The sequence below is a fragment of the Octodon degus genome, unplaced genomic scaffold, assembly GCF_000260255.1.
Source record: "Octodon degus isolate 3935 unplaced genomic scaffold, OctDeg1.0 scaffold00050, whole genome shotgun sequence".
NCBI lineage: Eukaryota > Metazoa > Chordata > Mammalia > Rodentia > Octodontidae > Octodon > Octodon degus.
Window position 1 is genome coordinate 11,616,412 of NW_004524626.1, and position 17,595 is coordinate 11,634,006.

Genomic DNA, 17,595 nt, shown 5'->3' on the forward strand with positions numbered 1-17,595 from the left:
AGTATAGCTCGGCGGATTAAAGCACCTACATAGGCAGAAGCAGAGGTCAGAGGTTCGATCCCTGGCCTTCCGAGCGGGCCCTGCCCTGGGGTGTTGAGATGGTGATTGACACTGGGCATGGCTAAAAACAGGAGGATCACTAGGAGTCAGATCTGTGTAGTGAGACCCTGTAAACCCCGTACTAAATACAAAATGATAATAAAGGTGAGATGAGTTTAAGGTGGAACAGAACTATAACCAATTGATAAGATTACAAGTAAATAGAAAAAAGATTACGATTGTAGTCACTTGGGTAGTACTGATTAAATATGGGTTCGAAATATGGGTAGTAAGTTACAGGACAACCCGTAAGGGACAGATACTTTCCTGGAAGGGGTGGGAGGTTTGGGTTGCCCCACTCCGAGGTGTTGGAGACCTGTGCTTCACTGCTCTTCACCCCTACGGGCAGCACCCAGCGAGCAGTTCCTCCTTTCTGGAAGCTGCAGCTCCCATGAAAGTGCCTCTAGCCACAGACGTCTTCTGTCCTGACCTTGCAGGGCGGCCCGATCTGACTGCTAGGCAAGAGCTCTATCACTGAGGTGCACTCCCAGCCCAGCCCAGCCCAGCCCAGGATCTTCAATTCCAAATTCAAATTCAAATTCTGGTTCAGTGACTTCCTGCCAGTGTGGCCTTCCCCAAGTGACTTCTCTGAGTGTCTGCTGCAGGTTCTGTAGGATGCTGTGAAGGAGATTGGCCAGCGGATAAGCGGCGGCAAACACAGCTGCCGCCCCGGGGCGCGAGGACTGAGGCATTCTCAGCCCTGATAGGGCCCACCCAGGCGCTGATAAGGGTCAGAGGTTGCCGGGGGATGCGGACCAAGCCAGAGTGCACCAGTAGCCTTTCCTGGAGGCGCTGCAGGACCCTTTTCCCCCTAGCAGAGCCCGCTGCATGGGGCCTGGCTGAGGTGCGCACCCCCCAACCCCCACTGGCCTGTAGTTATGGGCCTAGAAATCCGGCCAGGTGTGTAACCCCTGCACTCTGGAAGGCTGAGGCAGGAGGATCCCCAGTTGGAGCCCAGCCCATGCAACTTAATGAATCCTGTTTGAAAATTAGAATTTTTTCTTTTTTCTTTTTTTTTGTAAGGAGGGCTGGGGATGTAGGTCAGTGAAAATGTCCTGGGTTCAACTCCTTAGAATCCTCATAAATAATAAATAAATAAAACACCAAACAACAAGCACCTAGCAGGGGTCAAGCGCCTGGGGCCCAGGGACTTCCCCTTGATTCCTCCCGGCTAACAAAGGCACAGTGGGAATTTCCAGAGAAGGGCCTGTGACCCCCACCTCACAGCCAAGGGCTTCACAGGCAGCTGGGCTGGTGGCAGAAGATCATTGTCACTTCCAGCGTGGGCTGGATTCCCAGAACTCTACCCAAAAACTCCACCCCAGGGGTCACTTTGGGTCTTTTCTCTTGCTGTGAAGATTGAGCCCAGGGCCTTTGCACTGAGCTGCAGTTCCAGCGGCATGCATTCATTTATTTATAAATATAATCTCTCTAAATTGCAAATTGCCTGTACTAGGGTTGAATTTGCAATCTTTCTGCCTCAGCCTCCAGAGGGCTGGCTTGACAGGGCCTTCACCCTCATACCCTGCCTCAGCCCAGCTTTTGTAGCCTCAAGTGAAAAATCACGGTTTTAAGCAAAAACCACCCTGAAGTCCTTGACTGTCTCAGAACAAAACACAAATCATGCTTCTGCTGAGAATGGGATTAGGCCCCAGGAGATTGTCTTTTGTCCCTCCCTTTGGTGGTCTCTGACTATGTCACTGCCAAGGAGCTGTAATCCCAACCCAATGTTTCAGAATGAATGAATAAAGGTGACATTACCAGTGATAACATTTGTGGTGGTGCCGCACACCTGCGATTCCAGCCCCGAGGAGGCTGAGGCAGGAGGGTCACCGCGAGCTCGAGGCCAGCCAGTCTGCGTTACATAGCGAGATCCTGTCTCAAAAACAGAACAAAACAAGATGCGGGCGTGGATAAGCGGGTGGGGGCGGACGCACAGCTGCGGGCGGGACTCCGCGCTCGCACCGGGTGCCGAAGGCAGGTGGCGCTGTGCCCGTCCCCGGGGCGCCCCCCCGCGCCGCCCCGCCTCCCGCCGCGCACCTGGCGCCTCCCTTCTCGCCGCGCTCACCTGGGCGCTCACCTGGGCGCGGGCGCTTCCGCAGGAAGAAGGAAGCCGCCCCTCCCGCGCCAGTCGCGGCGCCACCATGTCCGCCTCTGCCGTGTTCATCCTGGACGTCAAGGGCAAGGTGAGGCTGGGGGGCGTCTGAGGCCGCAGCCCCGGGAGACCCCGCAGAGAGGCCTGGGAACGGCCGTTCCGGCTTGGGGGCAATCTACCCCCACCTCGGACCAGTCACTCGCCCGGGCCTCCGAGCCTCAGTTTCTCTGTTGGTGACAGCGAACAGCAAAGCCGCCCCGCCGAGGAGAACCGATGCGGCCCAGTGCTTGCGGACCACTCTTGCCGCAGAGTCAAGGCGTACAATAGGCCAAGATGATTTCGCACGGTGGCCGGTAGGCCTGCCTTCCCGGCACTCTGGGAGGCCTGGGCAGCTTAGTGACTTAGCAGGACCCTGTCTCAAAATTTAAAAAAAAAAAAAAAATTCAGAATAGTCTGGGGATGGATCCATGCTCAGTGTGAAGGGCCTGGATTGGGTCCCCAGCACTGCACCAAGTCAATAAGTTAATAATAAATACGTATTATTTCCATCAGCATGGGGCAGGAGGACTTAATTCTTCCTGGGAGATGCCTTGTCCCTTCCTTTATAGCTCTCATGGCCATGCTGGCGGAAACAATAGGCCTGCTAATTGTAATAGTGAGAATTTGGCAGGGAGCAGCGCCATGCACCTGTAGTCTCAGCTACTCCAGAGGCTGAGGCAGGAGGGCCTCTGGAGCCCAGGAGTTCAAGGTCAGTTTGGGCTTTATAGTGAGACCCTATCACAAAACAAACAACAAAACCCCCGGTTAACCCCAACCTCATGTGTTTGCAGTATGTGACACCTTGGACAAGGGTAGGAATTGTAGCCAGCCATGGTGGTGCAAACTTGTCATCCCAGCACCTGGGAGGCTGAAGCAGAAGGATCCCATGAATTCAAGGCCAGCCTGGGCTACATAGTGAGTCCAAGTTTAGCCTCAACTACCTAGAGAGACCCTCTCCCTCTGTTTAAAATTTAGTTTGAGGGGCCAGGGAGATGGCTCAGTAGGATAAGTGCTTCCCTGGCAAGTGCAAAGGTCTGAGTTCAATCCCCAGCCCCCCCCAGTATAAAATTTAGTTTGAGACAGGCCGTTGACATTTCTCAGGCTGAGCTCCAATTTGCAATCTAACTGCCTCAGCCTCCAGAGTAGCTGAGATTACAGGTCTGTGCCCCCTTAACAGGCTACTTGCACTTTCGTAGAAACCGCTGTGGGCCTCAGTCGGCACTGTGGCTCACTGTCTGTAGCTATCATATGCCCATTGTACAAGAGGGTAAACTGAGGCACACAGGAGCGTCTTGGCCAGGTACTGCCAGCTGGGAAATCCCCTCTTATTTGGGGCCAGTGGTGACTGTGTCCTCTGTCCACTCGCAGCCTCTGATCAGCCGTAACTACAAGGGCGATGTGGCCATGAGCGAGATTGACCACTTCATGCCTCTGCTCATGCAGCACGAGGAGGAGGGTGCGCTGGCCCCCCTGTTGAGCCACGGCCGGGTGCACTTCCTGTGGATCAAGCACAGCAACCTCTACTGCATCCGCCCAGGCTGCTTCCTGGGCGTGGGCTGCGGCAGCTCAGGTCGAGAGAGGATGGGCTGAGATCAGAGTGCGCAGCACCTGGTCGGGGCTGCAGAGACTCAGACTGGTGCTGGGTGACCGTAGAGATGCAGGTGTTTGCCTGCCAACGTGGCGCACGCCTGTCATGCCAGCACTTGGGAGGCTGAGGCAGGAGGCTCGCTACGAGTTCAAGGCCAGGCTGAACTACAAGGCGAGATCCTGTCTCAAAATCAGAAAATATTTTTTTTAAAAAGATGGGGTGGTGACACCTGAGGGTCTGTACTCCATTGGAGTCTCCAGAACGGAACATTTTCCTTAACCCTGCTGGCCAGTGGTGGCCACCACGCTGAAGAACGCCAATGCCTCGCTGGTCTACTCCTTCCTCTACAAGACAGTGGAGGTGGGTACTGGCCTCTCATTGGCCGGCTTTTCTGTCAGTCTCCCCGTCTCTCCTGACTCGGTGCTTCTTTCCCTGCGCTTTCTTCAGGACCAGTGACCAGTGCCTCTGCCTCTGAGCCCCAGCTCCTGTGTCTCATTAGGTGTTAGGAGATCCTTGCTTCCTCTGGGGTGGATCTCAGGTGGTGCCCGAGAGGCTGTGAGGCTCAGATCTGAGCCAGAGAGTGCCCCTATTTCATAGCTGTCTGATTTTGAATAGGCTCCCGTGGTTCTCCCTTGCCTCTGAAGGAGAAGGAGGCAGTCCTGCCGCTGGGTTGTTGTATGTTAATTAGTCCCATAAAGTGTCTAAATCAGAGAAGGTGTGGTGGTGCACACCTGTGATGCCAGGGCCTGGGAGGCTGAGGCAGGAGGATAGCTGCAAGTTCAAGGCCAGCCTGAGTTACATAGTACGACCCTATTTAAAAACAAAAAACAACTTGTCTAGAAGCTTAGCGAGTGTACTAGTCCCTTGATAGCCTTGGGGGAATTTGTTCCAGGACTTCTGAGACCCTAAAGTCTGATCCTCACGGTCTCTACATAAAACAGTGCAGTGTCTGCACAGATCCTATAGGTATCTTCTTAGAGACTTGAAGCCCTTTCTGAATGATTTGTAATGCCCGATTCAGTCTGAGAGCCGTCACTAGCTGCTCCTGAAACTGTGTTTAAGGAATCGTGGCAAGAAGGATTACCCATGTTCGGTGCAGCGTGCAAGGTAATCCTTGCTTGTTTGCATTTGTGGTGCTGAGCATGGAATCCATAACCGGGCACAAGCTGGCTATGTGTTCTTTCAAAGATCTCCATCCCCAGCCTGCAGTTTTCTTTTTTTTTTTTTAATTAATTTTTTTTTTTTGGGGGGGGGGGCAGCTCAGCTTACCAGGGGGTGGGGCTGGCTGGCATGTGGTGCTGGGGGATTGAACCGCGGTCCCTGTGCTTTGCTAAGCTTGTTCTAAGTAGGTGCTTTAGACCACTGAGTCATCTCACCAGCCCTAGCCTGCAGTTTTCTTTGAATATTTTTGATCCGAGAGCAGGGCACAGTGGTGTATGGCTATAGTACCAGCACTCAAGAGGCTGAGGCAGGAGGATCACTGCAAGTTTTTGAGGACAGCTTGGGCTACGTAGTAAGTTCACAGCCAGGCTGAGCTGCATAATGAGGCCCTGTCTCAAGACAACACCGACAACAAATAAGAAATCAATATTTACTGAGTAGAACATGGTGGAACATTCCTATAATCCTAGCTGTTTAGGAGCCTGAAGCAGGAAGCGTGTAAATTCAAGGACAGCCTGGGTAACTTAGCAAGACTTTGCCCCAACATTCAAATAAAAGGGACTGGAGGGCTGGTGAGATGGCTCAGTGGTCTAAAGCACATACTTAGAACAAGCTTAGCAAAGCACAGGGACCGCGTTTCAATCCCCAGTACCACATGCCAGCCAGCCCCGCCACCTGCTGGGCTGAGCTGGCCACACATACACACACACATACATACATAAATTTAAAAAAAAAAAAAGGGACTGGAGGTGGAGATGTAGCTCAGTGGCACAAACCCCAGCCTGGCAAGTTCAAGGTCCTGAGTTTGATTCTTAGTACCAAATGATAAAAAACTAGGGGGCCTGCCCCGTAGCTCAGTTCTTTAAGTGGCTGCTTCAACAAAGCAGTCAGGCTCCGGTTGCTTTGGTTCGATCCCCACAACACAAGACAGCCAGTCATGCCTTGAAGGCATTGCGGAAAAAAAAAAAAAACACTTCTGCCAAATGATAAAAAACTAAAAAGGACGGGGGTTGCAGCTCAGTGTGAAGGACCTAGCTTCAATCTTTTCCACAGTAAAAAAAAAAAAAAAAGCTTTGAACCAGGCAGGGTTGGAACACACTTATAACCCTGACTACTCAGGAGGCTGAGGCAGGAGGATCACCCGTTTGAGCCCAGCCTGGGAAACTTAGCGAGACACTGTGGCCGTAGGGATATTCTGTGGGCGTCCTGTCATCCCATACCAGGTATTCTGTGAGTACTTCAAGGAGCTGGAGGAGGAGAGCATCCGAGACAACTTTGTCATCGTGTATGAGCTGCTGGATGAGCTCATGGACTTCGGCTTCCCGCAGACCACGGACAGCAAGATCCTGCAGGAGTGAGTGGGACCCGGGGCAGGTCGCGGGGGGCCCGAGGGGCCCTCCCTGGGTCTAGCTGTACCCGGTGTCTTCCCGCCAGGTACATCACCCAGCAGGGCAACAAGCTGGAGACGGGCAAGTCTCGGGTGCCGCCCACTGTCACTAACGCGGTGTCTTGGCGCTCGGAGGGCATCAAGTACAAGAAGAACGAGGTTTTCATTGACGTCATAGAGTCCGTCAACCTGCTGGTAAGTCCCCCCACACCTCAACACCCGGGCCCTGGGACAGCTGGGGGGAGCCGGCACAGCTGATGGCCCTGCCTGTCCCCCGCAGGTCAATGCCAACGGCAGCGTCCTGCTCAGCGAGATTGTGGGCTCCATCAAACTCAAAGTGTTTCTTTCCGGGATGCCGGAACTGCGGCTGGGCCTCAACGACCGCGTGCTCTTTGAGCTCACTGGCCGTAAGATTCAGGGTGGGGGGGGGGTTGTCCCTTTTTCCTGTGGGTGCACCAGGTCCCTAATAATTGCAGCCAATTGCGCAGTTCTCACACTCCCTCTGCTGGTTACGCGCAGAACTGCAGCCGTAGGGTCCCTGAGCTCTATGTTTGCATTGTGACTTGGCTGTGTTTCTGGCATTGTTCTTGTCCGGCCTCGTGCTTTTTCCTGGACATTCTCCTGGAACAAGGAGATACAGTCACATCCGGTTTGTTGTTTTGTTTTGTCACTGCTGAGGTTCAAACCCATGGAGTTGTGCAGGCTATCAAAGTTCCCTACTGAAGTCTAAGCCCTAGCCAGGTGTGGTAGCGCACACCTTGATCCCAGCACTCCGGAGGCTGAGGCAGGAGGATCGCTGCAAGTTCGAGACCCGCCAGGCTACATAGTGAGTTCAAGGCCAGCCTAACTGCACAGTGAGATCCTGTCTCAAAGACAGACACACAAGCTAACTACTGACAAGGTATTACATGGACGTGCGTGGTTCTGTAAAAGTCCCTGGAAAGGCCAAGTATCCTTGACAGCGGGATGAGACTTCATAGAGCCACTTCTCTGTCTGCCTTTGCACTAAATACCTTGAAGGCTAAAAAGACATAGAAAATACATGGCAAAGGAGCAGAGCAGCCAGGAGTGTGAGCCAGAAGCAATCACAGAGCTGGGAATATCGGTGACCAATTGTCAAATTGTTTGCTGTCCTTGGAAAGTGTATATAAAACCCTTGAGAATATATGTGCACCCTGATGGTGTAAGACATTTCTACATATGCAGAGTTTCAAAGGAAATTTCACTTCTAAAGAGTACGTATGGGGCCGAGGAGATGGCTCAGTGGATGCCCTGGCAAGCACAAGGGCCTGAGTTCAATCCCCGGTTCCGCCAAAAAAAAAAAAAAAAAAAAGAGTGTGTATAATGCTGCTGGCAAGATAGCTCCGTGGCCTAAAGCACTTGCTTAGGCAAGTGTGCAGGGACTGCAGTTCAATCCTGGGCACCACACACTGCGCCAGCCCCGCCCCCAGGGTGGGCTGAGCCTGAACTCTGAATGAATTCGTTTTGGGGTGGAGGGTTTATTTATTTATTTTGGAGACAGAGTCATGCTGTATGGCCCAGGCTGGCCTCAAATTCGCAGCAGTCCTCCCGCCTCAGCCTCCTCAGCACTAGAAGCACTAGGATTATAGGCACGCACCACCACACCTGGTGCCAAGAGCCTCGTTTTATCATCACCTGAGGAGCTGTTAGAAGCAATAGGCCTTACAGAAGTGAGTCCAATAGAAAGCATGAGTTGTGGGGCTGGGAGATGGCTCAGTAGAATAAGCGCTTGCCTGGCAAGCGCAAAGGTCTGAGTTCAATCCCCGGTTCTGTCCGAGCTGTGTAGTGAGACCCTGTACCAAATACTTAAGACAATTTTTAAAAAAGATCAATACGGGGCTGGTGAGATGGCTCAGTGGTCTAAAGCACCTACTTAGAACAAACTTAGCAAAGCACAGGGACCGCGGTTCAATCCCCCAGCACCACATGCCAGCCAGCCCCGCCCCCTGGTGGGCTGAGCTGGATACACACACACACAAAATAAATAAATACATAAATAAATAAATGTTTAAAAAAAAAAGATCAATAGGGCCGGCTAAGTACCTGCCTAGCAAGTCCTGAGTTCTATCCCTGGCACCAAAAAAAAAAGAAGATCAACACATCTTTTTTTTTTTTTTTTGGCGGAACAGGGGATTGAACTCAAGCCCTTGCGCTTGCCAGGGAAGCGCTTATTCCACTGAGCCATCTCCCCGGCCCCAACAACACATCTTTTGAAGACATTTGCCTTTCCATGAATGCTGTGTTTGCTTGTTCCGCATGCTTAGTGAATGAGCCCAGAAAGCAGTAGGCCGGCCAGACGTGGTGGTACACACCTGTTAACTCCTGCATTTGGGAGGCTGAGGCAGGAGGATCACTGTGACTTTGAGACCATCCTGGGCTATAAATTGAATTCAAGGCCAGCCTGAACTGCATAGTGAGACCCTGTCTCAAAAAGATAAAAGCAGGCCCGGGAGATAGCTCATCAGTTTGTGTACCTGCCTGACACGCGCAAGGTACTGAGTTCAGACCTGGGTACTAAAAAAAGGGGAAGCTTGGGAATAAAAAGACAGAAGCAAAGCAAAACAAAACCCAGAGGACCCTGGCGTGCTGTGTCACCCCTGTCCCCGGGGCATGCTGAGCTGGCGATTGGCCCTATGGCCGTAATCCCAGCACTTGGGAGGCTGAAAACAGGAGAATCACTACAAATCTGATCTGTGTAGTAAGACCCCGTAGACCCTGTACTAAAAAGAAAAGAAAAACAGGAAAATAAGAAAAAGTCTAAAAGCAGGGAACAGAATGTTATACCCAGCTCTGCCCTAGTAGGTCTGCGCCTTAGTCTCTGAAGTCAGGGTGACGGTGATCGAGGGTGGGCAGGCGGGGGCAGGGGTCCTTCCTGGCCCCAAGTGACCCAGTGGCGCTTGGCTTCTGAGTTCCAGGCAGCAAGAACAAGTCGGTGGAACTGGAGGACGTGAAGTTCCATCAGTGCGTGCGGCTGTCGCGCTTCGACAACGACCGCACCATCTCCTTCATCCCGCCTGACGGCGACTTCGAGCTCATGTCCTACCGGCTTAGCACGCAGGTGCGGCAGGCTGGCCGGGCGCGGGGTGAGCCGAGGGTCTCCGGGGCCCCCGAGCACTGTCCCCGTCATCTGCCTGCAGGTCAAGCCGCTCATCTGGATTGAGTCTGTCATTGAGAAATTCTCCCACAGCCGGGTGGAGATCATGGTTAAGGTGCGGAGGCGCCGATCGCCCACGCAGTGCCCCCTCCTCTAGGCTCGCGGGGCTCCCTGGGTGGCCTTGGCAGGGGACTGGCATGCATGACCTCAGGACCTTTGCACCTGCTACCCCATTTGCCCCAATGCTCAGCTCCTTTTTTTTTTTTTTTTTTTTTTTTTTTGAGGCACCATTGCTCTGTGTAGCCCAGGCTGACCTGGAAAGGGCGATCTTCCTGCCTCAGCCTCCCACGGGGTGGGGTTAGAGGCACACCCTCCATCGGCAGCTCATGAGTGAATTCCTCACACCCACACTCACCCTTGACAGGCCAAGGGGCAGTTTAAGAAGCAGTCTGTGGCCAACGGCGTGGAGATTTCTGTGCCTGTCCCCAGTGATGCCGACTCCCCGCGCTTTAAGACCAGTGTGGGCAGTGCCAAGTATGTGCCCGAGAAGAACGTTGTCATCTGGAGTATTAAATCCTTCCCGGTGAGTGCTAGGGACAGCGGGGACCTTCAGGGAAGGCATGGCATGGAGCTGGGCCCTGTGCATGCGACACTGTGGAGGGGCAGGTAACTTGGGGAAACCGATTTGAAGTTCAAATTCTCACTCTTGCTGACTCGCTTGCTTTCCCTCCTTCCCTCCTTCCTTCCTTCCTCCTCCTCCTCCTCCTTTCTCTCTTTTTAATGTTTTTTGTTTTTTTTTTATTGCAGATCCAGGGATTGAACTCAGGCCCTTGCACTTGTCAGGGAAGCGCTTATTCCACTGAGCCATCTCCCTGGCTCTCTTTTTAGTGTTTTTTGAGAAAGGGTCTCATTATCTCAAAGTAGTTCAGGCTGGCCTTGAACTCAGTATGTAGCCCAGGCTGGCTTCCAGGTCCATGCGCCAGCTCCTGAGTGCTGGGGTTGTATGTGTGTCACTACCCCAGCCTACTATTGCTTTTCTGAGGTTTTGGTCTTGGGACACCTATTTGACTTCACAGACTCAGTTTATTAGTGTGTGAAATGGGCTGGAGGCTCTCCCCATCCTTGGGCCACTGTTTTTTTTTTTATTTTTTAAATGTATTTGGTACCAGGGTCTGCAGGGTCTACAGGGTCTCACTACATAGATCAGACTTGTGGTGATTCTCCTGTTTTCAGCCTCACCAGCGCTGGGATCAAAGATGCCCAGTTTTAGGTCGGTCTGACAGCTGAGCCGACTAAAACGCCTACTTAGGCAGAGCGCAACGGCAGGGGTCCGATCCCCCTTATGCCATGCTGGCCCTGCCCTGGGGCACACTGAGAGGTGGATTGAAACTGGGTGTGGTGGTGTGGGCCTTTAATCCCAGCACTTGGGAAGCTGAAAACAGGAGAATTACTACCAGTCCAATCTATGAAGTAAGACCCTGTACACCTTGTGGACCCTGTCTTAAATACAGAAAAGAACAAAAAAAGATGCCCAGTCTTGGTGGCCAGCTCAGTGTACCCAGGGGCGGGGCTGGTGTGGCATATGGTGCCAGGAATCAAATCCTGGTCCCTGTGCTTGCCTAAGCAGGCACTTAGTCCGCTGGACTATCTCACCAGCCCTTGGGCCACTGTTTTTTTGTTTTTTTTTTTTTTCATTTTTGCCCAGGCTGGTCTTGAAATTATAATATTGCCTCAGCTTCCCAGAGTACTGAGATTAGAGTTATGCACCGTCATAACTGGTTTTGGGGACAGAGCCTTGCTAAATCACCAAGTTGCCTGCCCTGTGCTTGAACTCGACCCTCCTGCCTCATCCTCCCAGAGTACCATTGGGCAGCACCCCTTGAATTTTTTTTTTCCCCTTTTTCAGACAGGGTCTCACTATGTAGTTCAGGCTGGCCTTGAACTTACTTTGTAACCCAGGCTGATCTCAAACTCACAATGATGCTCCCTCGAGTGCTAGGATTATAGGCGTGTGCTACCACATCCAGCTTGTTTTGATTTTGAGACATGGTCTTGCTAAGTTTCCCAGTTTGGACTTTGCTTAGTCTCGTCTTCTCTCTCTCTCTCTCTCTCTCTCTCTCTCTCTCTTTCTCACACACACACACCCCTACCTTCAGGGCTACTTACTAGCACTGATCCCAGCCAATAAAGATGGGCTGTCTCTGTCCCATCACTGGGTGGGCTGGGGGTCAGGGCCTGAGGATTGGAGAAGGTGATTCCCAGACCCTCCCACATCTGCAGTCAGAGGTGTCTCCTTCGTGTCCTAGCCTAGAGCCTCCACTGTTCACATCTGTGTGGAGCAGACCCTGGGGTAGGCCGGTGGATTGGTCCCCCTGCAGTCTGATGCCCCCATGTCTCCTCAGGGGGGCAAGGAGTACCTGATGAGGGCCCACTTTGGCCTCCCCAGTGTGGAGAAGGAGGAGATGGAGGGCCGGCCTCCCATTGGGGTCAGGTTTGAGATCCCCTACTTCACCGTCTCTGGCATCCAGGTAAGGGGTGTGAGCTGCTCTCTCTGTCCCTTGGCTTAAGTCCCCTTCCTTTCCTGGCCTGTGTCACCACCCCCTAAGCAGCATCCCACCGTAGGTCCCCACGCCTTGGTCTTTGGCCTGTGCCACTTTGTCCCTCCAAACTGTGCTGCACATCTCCGCTGGCCCAGACCACCTCCCTCCCAGGCCCAGGTCACCGCTCTCTCTCCCCTCCAGGTCCGCTATATGAAGATCATTGAGAAGAGCGGTTACCAGGCCCTGCCCTGGGTGCGCTACATCACGCAGAGTGGAGGTCAGGGCTCGACTCTGGGACACAGGTGGGAGGTGGGCTGAGGGCTCGGCTCTGACCATGTTCTGGGCAGGACGACTCTGAAACCATCCTTGTCACATGCACTGGGTCCCAGTTTTCACATCTTTAACGTGGGGTCCATGACAAGCTGCAGGGAAGCCCTAAGGCTTGGATAAAAGTCTGGATGCAGCCAGGCATGGTGGTGCATGGCCCTAATCCCAGCACCTGGGAAAGAGGAGGATCACCTGGAATTTAAGCCCCCCCCCAGGTTACAGAGTGAGTTCAAAGCCAGTCTGAACAACACAGCAACACCCTGTCTTCAAAAACCAAAAAAACCACCAACCCTCCCCCTTGTGGGAAAGGTTATAGCATCCTCACTTGTTGCCTAGGAAACAGCTTGTTGCCAAGGTTATGGTACCTCAGTATAACTTCAAGGTAAAGATTGTTTTTGCTGCTTGGGATTAAACCCAGGGTCTTTGTACTAAGATACATCCTTGGCCCTTTTTTTAAAAATTTATTTTTAGGAGGATAGTGTCCACTATGTGGTTCAGGCTGGCCTCCAACTCGCAGTGACCCTCCAGCCTCAGCCCAAGTGCTAGGATCCCTGGCACATGGCACGATGCCCAGTTGAACTTTGTTAAATGCTCCAAGGGATCATGGTGGCTGAGGCAAGGGGTGGATTTGGTGTATGGGAAGGCCCTTTTCTCCCCCTTAATGCTAAAGTGGTCCCTGCTCCTTGATTTCTCTTCTAGATTACCAACTTCGGACCAGTTAGAAAGGACCAGGAGCAGGCCTGGAACATGAGTGTCTCTCTCCCCAGTCCGCAGAGTGTAGTGAAGGGGAGGGCAGGGCGAGTTTGTGTGTGTGTGTGTGCGCACGCGTGTGTGTTCCTGCACTGTGCATCCATTTGGGCAATTACCCCTTCTTCCCTCGCTGACCCCTTCCTCCGGTCTTCTTTCCCGTGGGCTGGGCAGATGGTCTCTAGCTTTCTTGCTCGTGGGGCTCCCCACCCCGTTTTATATGAAGAAATACCAGAGGGGCTTGAGGCCCCTCGCGAGTGCCTTCCTGCAGTGACTGCCTTAAGGGGGACCCGGCCTTCCTTCAGGGCCACTGAGCCTGCCGGTTTTTGGGCATCAGTAAAACGATGAATCTGGAGACTTTGACTGTGTCCTTGGCTAGGGCCGGGGTCCTCCCTGCGGGGTCGTCCCTGGCGCTGGGATGCAGGTGTCTGCTCTCCTATGCCCCTCCCTCGGCTCCTCTATGCTCCCCTGGACCAGGCTACCTGGTCCCCTCCTCCATCCTCCACTTCCCCAGCGTTCTCCTGTGGCCGCTAAGGGGCAACTTAACTAGTAATACAATACAGTAATCTAAGCTCCTCGGTTTAAAATACTCCCTCCTGCCTTCCCATCCAGTGAAAAGTCAGTCACCGCAGCTGACTGGCCCTTGATCTGTACAACCCCATCGAACCCCCAAGCCTCCTTTGGAGGTACCCTTCTCAATCATACCAGGCTCACTGCTACCATAGGGCCTTTGCATATGCCGCAGCGTGTGCTTTCCTTCCCAGATAAGCACAGGCTCCCTCCCTCATCACCTTCAGTTCTCAGATGCCACCTCTTCTGGGAGGACTTCCCTGTAACCTCCTGTATGGACGGCCTTGCTTTCCCAGGGCACTGTTACCTGTTCTATCAGCCCGGTAGCCTTTCAAGAAAGGGTTTAGGTTTTTACTCCCCTCCCCAGGCTTTGCAGTCGGGCGCCCCCGGCGGCGCTCCGTAAGATTTGCAGGAAGCCGCGTAACCACCTGCAGTTCCAGGCTGCCGCCCCCCGCATCCCCGTGGCGGCTCCGCGTTCAGCATTTTTCCTCGCCAGACTGAGAGCTTCAGTTTTTTGTTTTTGTTTTTTTTTTCCTCGCCAGAGTCAGAGTTCGATTCCTTTATTATGCATCTCCACTTCCCTATTCCTGTGGCGCTTAACGCCATCTAACTGACCTCGCCCCCTGGATGTGCGCTCCTGAGCGTCCCTGGGCGCTTCTGGGGCACAAGGGGGAATGAACGACAACGCGCATGGTGCTGAGCGCATCCTAAGGGCTAATAAGTGTTCCTAGGGCGAATGAATAACAACCCTGAGAGGCCCCAGCCCTGCCCCTTTCCCCCAGGAGACGCCGAAATCCCAGAGTAGCCCGCGCAACCCAGATGCCTGACCTTTCTCCCGCGGGTCAGTTAAACCCTCTCTGTTTCCCGCCCACCCGACGGGTTTGAAAACCGAAAACCCCGCCATTGCGGATGATCCGCGGGTGGCCGCGTTCTGTCCAATCAGGAGCGGCAACGCCCATGAGAGCGAGCGAAACCTCCTCAGCAACGTGCACACATTGGCTGGTGCCGACTTTGTGGGCAGGGCAATATAAGGTCGCTCGCTGGGCAGCGGGCGCCGCTACAATGTGGCAGAGTTTGTAAGAAAACAAATCGGGGGCGTGGCCGCAGGCGCGCTGGCTCCGCCCCCTGGAGGCTGACTCCCAGGCGGCGGCTGCGCAGGCTCAGAACAGACCCCGCCCGTGGAGGAGGAGGGAGGGTGAGTCGGGGGAGACCCGGCCCCCAAGGGGCGGGTGACAGGCAGAGCCTGGCCTGCGACCGACGGTTGGGCGGCCCCTCTCCCAGCTGGCCTGGGTGACAGGAGGAGGAGCCGGCTGTGAACGCGGGGGTCGCGGGGGGAGTGGGGTCGCAGTGGAGCGCGGGCCAGGCGGGGCAGAGGGGGGGGCTCGGGCCGGACCCCCTGCACGCACTTACTGCTCCTGGGCGGGCCCGGGGCTCCGCAGGCCACTCGCGTCACCATGCTGCTGGAGGAGGTCCGCGCCGGCGACCGGCTGAGTGGGGCTGCGGCCCGGGGTGACGCGCAGGAGGTACGCCGCCTGCTGCACCGCGAGCTCGTGCACCCAGACTCCTTGAACCGCTTCGGCAAGACGGCACTGCAGGTGAGCGGGCGCGCGGGGCACCTGCCCCGGCCCCCGTGCCGACTCCGTGGGCACCGGGCCTCCTCTTCGGGGGCGCCTGTGGTCCCTCAAGACGCTCTTTCCTAAGGCGGGGTGGTGGTGGGGAGGCCGGGTGGGGGAGGGGAGCGCTGCTTTTCGTCCTCTGCAGATTGTCGTTCTCTGCCTTGGGGGAATTAATTTTCCCAGGAAAGGTTTGGATACCCCCTCGTTGGTAAGAGTTTTAAGGCGACGGGGAGAGGGAGGGCTCGATTTTCTGGGTCCCATTTTCGCAAGGACAGCTCCCAGGGGAATTCTGATCCCTCTAGGGGCCATTCCTGTCTACCTTAGGGAAGACCCCAATTTCTGGGCTAAAGAGTTCCATGGGAGAAGTCGTCATTCCTGGGGGTTGAGCAGATTCATGGTATCTTCTAAGGGCCCCAGTGATTGGAAAAGCGTCTTTATGCTATGCGGCCCCTGCTCCCTGGGGGAGTGAGGTTTACAGGGGGGCGGTGGGCAGGTGTCCTAAGGAGCACCTCCTTAGGTACTGGAAGGAGTTTTTCCGTGGAGAAAGGAGTTTCAAATTCCCCAAGCGTCTCCTTTTCCCGGAGAGGACTGTCAGGTTCTTTGGGGGCAGCTCTCGGTCTGAGGAGGCTCATATTCTGGGATAGCGTTCAGATTTTCTCCTGGTGATTTCCCATATCTGGGGCTAAGGGATGGTTTCCGTTCCTTGAAAATTTTCATAGGACTTATTTTCTGGGTTAGAGTCTTGAAGTAATTTTGCAGGAGTGACCAGCTTCTTGGAGATTTCTAGGCCAAAACTTGTTTGCTCAGATCTGTAGTGGCCTAACAGGGGCTCCTGTTCCCTGGGTGTCCCCAAAGGTGACCCCTTCTGTAGTGTTCTCTATTCCCAGTAGATCCCTCTTTTTGGAGACCCTTGTTCCTCCAGTGAGCTCTTTTTCTGGGCCCTTCTTCTTGGGACTCGCTGATCCTCTGTGCCTACACAGGTGATGATGTTTGGCAGCCTTGCCATCGCCCGAGAGCTCCTGAAACAAGGTGCCAGTCCTAACGTCCAGGATGCCTCCGGCACCAGCCCGCTCCATGATGCAGCCCGCACTGGATTCCTGGACACCCTGAAGGTCCTTGTGGAGCATGGCGCTGATGTCAATGCACCAGATGGCAATGGGGCGCTGCCCATCCACCTAGCGGTGCGGGAGGGCCACGCTGCGGTGGTCAGCTTCCTGGCTCCAGAGTCTGACCTCCATCACAGGGACGCCGCGGGGCTCACACCCCTGGAACTGGCACAGCAGAGGGGGGCTCAGGACCTCATGGACATCCTGCAGGGGCACAAGGTGATCCCGCTGTGACACGGGACACCTACTACAACCAGAGAACCCTGTGGGTTTATCTGTCAGAAGAGGAGAGAAGAAACTCCTCTCCTTGCTGCTCCTGCCCACTGGAGAAGGGAGGAGAACCAATTTGTGGCTTATTGGTGTTGATTTCTGGAGTGTGTGTGTTTGGGGGACGTTTCTCATTCGTTTTCTCACCATTTGGTGTGTTGGACAGAGAAGGACTCCTATAGGCAACAGCCACCTAAACGGTTTAGTTTCTTCAGCATCCCGGGCTCCTGGGGCTGCAGGAGAGACCCGAGGGCGGAGGGTTTAAAGCCCCAGCCCCAGAATGAGGTCATCACCGCTAGGGCTTCTGGAATCTGGTGACCTTGGCCGGCTGTGCTCAAAGTCCCAGCGTGTGTGCCCAGCTTTGAGCATGGGGGGAGGGGGAAGCGTTTTGGTTAATCAAAGGGTAACATGAGTTCATTCATATTTTGTTGGAAGCTTGTTCTCCGATCTCTTGTACAGCACTGAAGAAAGAGATTCTATTTATTAAGCTTTATGGAAAAATTGTTGTGTGTGTGATAATTTAATGTTTTTACCCATTAAATTAAGACTTACGTATGTTCACAGTGCGAATGGCTTTTTATTTATGAGTATGGCATGAGACATCGGGCGTCCTGGCCCCGGGGGGGGGGGTCGAAGACTGTGGATGCTGTGGGGGAAGGGGACAGACTGGTCATTCCCAGGGCACAGGGCCAGTAAGCTGGGTGGAGCAGCGGTTGGCGTTGTCGGAACGGAAGGGAGGCAGGAAACCGCGAGTGGAGAAAGGGCCCCCAGATGTCAGCTGTGCGCCGTGAGCCCCAAGGGTGGGGGCGGTGTGCGGTGGCTGCGGCCTTCCCCGCAGGGGCGTGTCCCAAGGGCGGGGACTTGGGCGACAAGTGAGCGCAATCCCGGAAGGGCCAGGGGTGGGGTTAAACTACTCTCGAGCGTCCCTGCCCTTTTTA

At 54.3% G+C, this 17,595-nt stretch overlaps 2 protein-coding genes across 3 annotated transcripts; both read left to right on the forward strand.

Annotated features, from left to right (window-relative positions):
• Positions 1 to 2,170: 2,170 nt before the first annotated feature.
• Ap1m2 (adaptor related protein complex 1 mu 2 subunit) lies at positions 2,171 to 13,453 on the forward strand. Of its 2 annotated transcripts, none has more exons than XM_004632847.2 (12): positions 2,171 to 2,285; positions 3,602 to 3,758; positions 4,114 to 4,181; positions 6,206 to 6,336; positions 6,417 to 6,564; positions 6,650 to 6,776; positions 9,300 to 9,448; positions 9,528 to 9,599; positions 9,909 to 10,067; positions 11,887 to 12,012; positions 12,226 to 12,301; positions 13,051 to 13,453. In XM_004632847.2, the coding sequence occupies exons 1-12, from the start codon at positions 2,244 to 2,246 to the stop codon at positions 13,071 to 13,073; spliced, it is 1,278 nt and encodes a 425-aa protein (XP_004632904.1). In that variant the 5' UTR covers positions 2,171 to 2,243; the 3' UTR covers positions 13,074 to 13,453. The 2 variants fall into 2 exon arrangements, with proteins under 2 accessions (XP_004632904.1, XP_004632905.1); XM_004632848.2 differs by having other exon boundaries at positions 9,306 to 9,448.
• Positions 13,454 to 14,846: 1,393 nt separating this feature from the next.
• On the forward strand, positions 14,847 to 17,223 carry Cdkn2d (cyclin dependent kinase inhibitor 2D). Its single transcript, XM_004632846.2, has 3 exons — positions 14,847 to 14,863; positions 15,108 to 15,263; positions 16,265 to 17,223. Exons 2-3 carry the CDS (start codon positions 15,123 to 15,125, stop codon positions 16,622 to 16,624), a joined length of 501 nt encoding a protein of 166 aa, XP_004632903.1. The 5' UTR covers positions 14,847 to 14,863; positions 15,108 to 15,122; the 3' UTR covers positions 16,625 to 17,223.
• Positions 17,224 to 17,595: the final 372 nt, after the last annotated feature.

What these genes read in the sequence shown, in the direction of transcription:
- Ap1m2 (XM_004632847.2), top strand. Translation starts at nt 2,244, where the DNA reads ATGTCCGCCTCTGCCGTGTTCATCCTGGACGTCAAGGGCAAG. An exon ending in GGGTGGAGATCATGGTTAAG is followed by an intron (nt 9,600 to 9,908) that starts GTGCGGAGGCGC and finishes CACCCTTGACAG; the next exon opens with GCCAAGGGGCAGTTTAAGAA. An exon ending in CTACATCACGCAGAGTGGAG is followed by an intron (nt 12,302 to 13,050) that starts GTCAGGGCTCGA and finishes TTTCTCTTCTAG; the next exon opens with ATTACCAACTTCGGACCAGT.
- Cdkn2d (XM_004632846.2), top strand. Translation starts at nt 15,123, where the DNA reads ATGCTGCTGGAGGAGGTCCGCGCCGGCGACCGGCTGAGTGGGGCTGCG. An exon ending in TCGGCAAGACGGCACTGCAG is followed by an intron (nt 15,264 to 16,264) that starts GTGAGCGGGCGC and finishes GTGCCTACACAG; the next exon opens with GTGATGATGTTTGGCAGCCT.